The sequence below is a fragment of the Alnus glutinosa genome, chromosome 8, assembly GCF_958979055.1.
Source record: "Alnus glutinosa chromosome 8, dhAlnGlut1.1, whole genome shotgun sequence".
Classification (NCBI taxonomy): Eukaryota; Viridiplantae; Streptophyta; class Magnoliopsida; order Fagales; family Betulaceae; genus Alnus; species Alnus glutinosa.
In genome coordinates this window covers 3,048,069-3,054,068 of record NC_084893.1, presented here as the reverse complement: position 1 = coordinate 3,054,068, position 6,000 = coordinate 3,048,069, and the positions used below count along the sequence as shown (strand labels likewise).

The following is a 6,000-nucleotide window of genomic DNA, read 5'->3' as shown; positions in this document are numbered from 1 at the left end:
ATTTTACAGACATAGTTGATGCGTGCAAAGAGGAGCCCTAAGATCACCTAGACTACTACCTTTAGAGTTGGGGCAAGTTCTAGCTTTTGAGGCAGGCTAGACTTTTGTGGAGACTCAACCAGGTTTGGGGCTTTGCCTTTAGTGGCGCCCTTTCGCCTATGTATGGAGTATTGGAATATAATTTACATGATAATTATAGAATTCTTATCCTCCTTAAATTTGCAAACTACCCCAGCCTCCAAACAGGCAAGCCTTTTCTTGTGAGAGATTATTTTCCACAAGTTCATAGATCAATAAATCTATGAATTAATTATCTTCAACATTCATGAACACTAATCTACCTTTAGTTTATGATAGTACAAACACCATGTCACCCATTAAGCAGATGGTCGTTCGATCTGACTCTCGAAATGGGTGTCCAAATCATCATCCAATTTATTAGGAGTATTTCTTACTAGCTCGAACTACCTTTTTCCATCAGCACTGATGTGCATGAACTTTTCCTTGGCACTTCTGCTCTTGATTTGCTATATTTATACACCATCCTCCAGACTACAACTTTTGTTGTTCAAGAACATGTAATTCCTATAATTTAATGAGATTCTGTGTTTCCAAATTTACTTTGCGGTCCATTTCAATGGTGCATTTGCACCTTCAAATGCCATTATGGCGAATATGTTATTGTCCATTTTCGGGTGGGAGTTCAAAGAGGCCCGGACAGAGCGGGAAGTGGCAAGAAAGTGGATGTCTACCACTTTCTCCACCCACGTACAAATGCTTTGAGATATTTATTAACAGGCTTTTAATTGCTTTACCTAACATGCTTCCTTAAAGAATTTAGATTTGTTACTAACACACTTTCTAAGCCCATTGGAAAGCATTTTTCAGTAGTTTAATTCCATCTCTTTTCTTGCCAAAGAAGGTTTAAACGGCAAGCAATTTTGGTGGGGTTTTGCTGAAAAGGTGGAAGCAATCTTTGAGCACCATCAGTAGAATGAAGATAGGTATCTCATACTTTTTTTTTCTTTTTCTTTTGTAGTCTGTGTCATGAATTTATGTGTGACTGATTGCTACTGAAAGAGAGCATATTCTACCTCAAAAAAGAGATATTCATATACTGAAACATAAAAGAAACTGATTACAGAAAGAGAAGCAAGCTCAAACATAGTTCATGAGTACACCAAATGAAGCCTATCATTCATAATTCTGAAACTAAAATCAGCTTTGAAAATAATTTGGCATTTGTCCAAAACCATTTCATGTACAGGGCTGGCACCAACTCACAGATACTTCAGAAAATTATTAAAGAGGAGAGTCTCCTCCTCTGTCCTTTCTGCAGAGTGTTCTCAGAAAGAGTAGAGCTTGGTTCTTTTTGTGAAAGGAAAAACACACTAAATTATAGAGTGAGTAGGGCTTTTAAAACCTTTAAAGCCGGTGCCTTACAATTTTCTCAGCTTATGCAGCAAACTTCCTATAATTTGCAAGCCGAGAATGAGCTTACTTTAAACAATCGCTATCAGGACTGTTAAACCATCAGTTGTCTCAAGCTTAGTTGATGGAAAATTGTGAATTTGATCATTTAACTAATATTCTGTGAAACTTAGAAATGTTTTGAATGATAATTCTGCCTTACCTAAACTTGGTGAAGGCTTGCTGTATGTATAGATAATCAGAACAGAATTGTAAATGGGAGCTTCTTATCACAGTTATGCAAATGCAATGGAAGTAAACAGGTTTGTAAGTTTCAAGGTCAGCTTGATTGAAGGAAGTGCAAATGCTTCCGCAACCAAGGTTTGCTTGAGGTCGTACCTCACAAAGGATGTGTTCAGCCCCATCCTCATTGCTTCAAAACTAAAACAAAGGATTGCTTTCCTGATTCACTTTAATTTCTTCTTTACTAACTTTAAGGCTTTCTTGCTTTAGTTTTTTGTTGGTTTTTTCTTCTTTTCTTCTGTCCTGTTTTCTTATTTCCGTATCTTCAAGCCAAGATAATATGATAAATAAATCCCTCGCTTCTTAGAAATTCCAATACACTACAAAGGTTTATAAGAAAAACCTAACACAAGGAAAATGTTTTCTTCCTGAAAAAAAAAAAAAAACATTTATTTTCGTTGAGAACACACCAACAACGATTAGAATCTGCAGCTGCTGCCTCAAATCTCAACTTAGAGCAAAGCTGCTTGTTCCTGCTTAGTGATCAATAATACCTTTGATGGGCAATGATAACATAACATAACAATTGGTATACCATGCATCAAGCTTGTAGGTAATTAATAGTTGAAAGTTCAACTTCATACAGATGGCTAAGCAGATCTCTAGTTGCTTAAAGGCTCTCTCATTCACATAACTGAATTCTACTGTAGCACTTTTTCCTCTCTTTCTCTCATTCTACATATTTGCTATCCAAATTCACCTTTTGTACCCCTCCCCCATAAAAGAAAAGAAAGCTCTTGGGTCTTGATCTGCCCAAATGAGTAATTAAGAAGCAGATTCTTTACTTAAGCTATATATCCCAGAAAATATATAATATAATGAAGAACACACCTACTGCCTAGAGAAACTAACAATCACTACAGACTCTCCCATATTGTGCAGGCGGCTTAGGAGTGTGGCGGTTATTGGCCCCTGTTCCCGGGTAATCATGTAGTTCAACATCCATTCTTCCAGCAAGGGTTTGTTCCTCCCATTTTTCCCCTGCAGCTACCTGCGTGCGAAGATAAGAAAAATCCATTAGTGCATTGGAATAAAAGTTATTGGCCCATAGCATAGAGATGTCAGAATTTTTTTAGTAAATTTTGGACAACTTTGTTACTACCATGTGGGTAATCTGTGAAACTTGAGGAACTTGAGGTCCATGCTTTAGGCTTCCAATTCCTGAAAATACAACAGAAGATTTCATAAGAAGAAGAAAAAGAAGATGATGATGAAGATCAAGTTAGAAGTTATTGAAGATTTACTTGTGACTGGGACAGCATTCAAGCAGATATGGTGAGAGAACACCAATAAGAATACGAGTAGAGGAGAGAGAGTGCTTGCCATTCCTATAACAGTCATCCAAGTGACAACTTCTACCAATGTTTTTTTCTCATAAAGCTTGCACTCAATTTATACATTTACTTGTGGTTTTTTTTCTGGACGTTTGTGAATATGGGGGGATGAAAATGACCACATTTCTGAAGTCAAAAAGGTGATGGGAACACCACATTTTGTGGGGGCTTATTTCAGACCTCTCTTACTTTCTTTCTCTCTCTCAATGTGAACCATACATAGATGTGGAAGCCTCACTTCACTGTGGTCACGGGGATTTTAAGTGGGGGACATCGTAAAATTTATATTCAGAAGGTGAGAGAAGATGGAACACGCTATGCTAGCTAGTGGAGGATGACAACAGACGATGGTCTGGGCTGAGCTCATCCATGGTTTTGAAGATATTCAATGAATTGATATGGTCATGAAAGCCTCAAATCCAAGAAACTCACTAAAAGCAAGGGCTGTCCATACTTTTTGCACTCATAATCAAACAAATATTACCACCAAATGTGGTATTAAAATTTGCCATACAGGTATGATCATCTCTGATGGACAATTTTTAAGGCTAATAATACCTTGACCTTTGTCGTCTTTTTTTTCTTCTTCTTTTTTAAGGCATCCCTGATAAGGGTGTTACCAATCTATCCTAACTCACCACACATCAATATAAGTGTAAGGGAATGCAAATGTTAAGGGCCTAACCATTGACTGTCAGATATTCCACCACACTTATGAATCCGATCTCTACAGCAACTCACTCTATCGGCACGTACATAATAGTAAGACATTTTATTCCGATCTATATATCACCCCCTCTATATCGAGCCTAACCATTAATCTAAAAACCGTAAGACCGTTAAATACTGATATGGTTAAACCCTTAATCCTTAGAATCATAACAACAACACTAACTATTGAACAAGAAAAATAATTAGGAAGGGACCAGAGATCCAAGTAAAGGATGACAAGATTATGATGAGTCTTTGCACTCTTAGTTCCGTATCAAGGAAGTTGTACCTACAACATATAAGGCTTCTCAATTTTCAAGATTGCATATAATAGTGCAAGCAATAAGACCTTTCTCCACTAGCATAGTGCTCTGCTTTATCTTCTACCGTGTGTGACAGTCCCTACCTTTAATAGTCCAAACAGTAAAGCAGACAACTGAAGTTTTGTAATGTTCTCATTGCATAACCAAACGTTTAATTGTTATTGTCTTTTAACGCGGCCGGAGTGTCGGTATGATGGTGTGAAACAGTAAAATTGCTTGGAACATGTGTGTTGTCACACTCCTGTCTGACAAGGCATTTTTGTTTTCCTTTTCATGCTTAATTGTGAAGTTAAACTTTAAGTTTTCACACTGGAAATCGACTTTTGTCTATCTGTTTTCTAATCAATCCAAAAGATCCGCTGACCTTAAAATTAATCAACCTATTGATGAAATTTCCCTGCTCCTTTCTGACTTCTGAGTGCTTGCTTTTAAGCGGTCCCATTCCATGAAATATAGTTAGTTTATGCATCGTGATTATCAGTGTAATTGTTTGATTTAGAAATATTTCCCAAAAGCTTTAACGTGCAAATGGTTGAATAAGGACAAAAGTGATACATACTTAACGTAGAATTAATTCAATCTTAAAAACCGGCTGTAAGGAAAGGGTGTCTAAGAGCTTATATATATACACATGCTTAAAATTGCACTTAAGTCATGTTGAACACTTGAAATCGTTACAACTACTACGCTTTCGAATCCAGCGTCCACGGCAGCTTACTCTATCTCAGGGTCGTCCCTTTCGTGATTTAAACATGCGACGTAACGATCGGCTATGATATCAAATGATACAAGTATCAAGCAGAACTCGCCCATGAAAACAGGCTTAAAGGGAGGGCCGACAATTAAAAAATTGTAACAAAAAGCTTAAGCAAAAGCAAAACAGAATGGTCCACAACCTCATTTTGAAAATACTCCATTACTTTCTGCCACTTTCCCTGCTTCATTATAATAGCTTTGAAGTATAAGTACTAGTCAACCCGTGGAAAATGTGGGTAAGTTATGTGAGTACATGGAGCATGTTGCACACTCAACATCAACATTTGCATTTGGAAAAAAATTGAAAAAGGTTACCCAAAAAGAAGAAATTAAAAAATGATGTCATGGAAACCTCATAAATATTGTTTTAACACTTCTGTAACTAGAGTATGTTTGGGCTTTAGAATATTAATAAATGATTAAAATCACTATTTTTTTATCGGTTTAAGCTTTTAAAATAATTTGTGATTTAATATGGTATCATAGCAGCAGTGATCTTAAAATCGAACTTGTTTCCGTATTAAGAGGAAGTTTGAATTCATGTGTAAGGAGAAGTGTTAGGATATTAATTACATTATTAAATTCACACTTTCCTATCACTTATTAAAGGAAAGTTTAAACCCACAAATGAGGATAATTGTTAAAATGTTATTTAAATATTTAAATACACATTTTCTTACCAACTTAAGCTTTTGAAAAATCATGCACATAATCATTAAGATTATAACTTGAATAAACAGTTTAATCTCCGGAATACCCGTGGTTTGCTAACTTCCCTTCAAAGCTATTCAACTTTCAACGTTTGTTTACAGGATCAAGATCCTCTCAAATTATCTGTCCGAATTTGAAAGAATTCGAGTAGTTGATTGTGATAGACCACTTATGGAACTCACCTGACCAAATAAAAATTGGGTTGTCCAACCACTAATCAGGTCATGTGGGTCCCATAACTGGTCTCTCACAATCATTTGTCTGAATTCTCTAAAATTCAGACAAATAATTTAAGAGAATCATAATCCTTGTTTACAGAAGCGCTTTCACATGATCTTCCCATTGACTGTGGGAAGGATTTCCTTGTAGTAAAATATTCTACTTCTTAAATTTTCATCCCAAAAGTAGTTTTCAAATGATGTGCCATCATCCCATAAGATGATGACATATTT

The 6,000-nt window shown here is 36.2% G+C and overlaps 1 protein-coding gene across 1 annotated transcript; it reads right to left on the bottom strand.

Annotated features, from left to right (window-relative positions):
* Nucleotides 1-2,245: 2,245 nt before the first annotated feature.
* On the bottom strand, nt 2,246-3,247 carry LOC133874622 (uncharacterized). The gene is made up of 3 exons (XM_062312491.1): nt 2,958-3,247; nt 2,816-2,874; nt 2,246-2,704 (listed from the first exon to the last, which is right to left on the bottom strand). Exons 1-3 carry the CDS (start codon nt 3,052-3,054, stop codon nt 2,561-2,563), a joined length of 300 nt encoding a protein of 99 aa, XP_062168475.1. The 5' UTR covers nt 3,055-3,247; the 3' UTR covers nt 2,246-2,560.
* Nucleotides 3,248-6,000: the final 2,753 nt, after the last annotated feature.

Coding starts and splice junctions, on each gene's coding strand:
- LOC133874622 (XM_062312491.1), bottom strand. CDS start 3,054: ATGACTGTTATAGGAATGGCAAGCACTCTCTCTCCTCTACTCGTATTC. Junction 2,875..2,957: donor GAATGCTGTCCCAGTCACAA/GTAAATCTTCAA, acceptor TTGTATTTTCAG/GAATTGGAAGCCTAAAGCAT. Junction 2,705..2,815: donor TTTCACAGATTACCCACATG/GTAGTAACAAAG, acceptor CTTCGCACGCAG/GTAGCTGCAGGGGAAAAATG.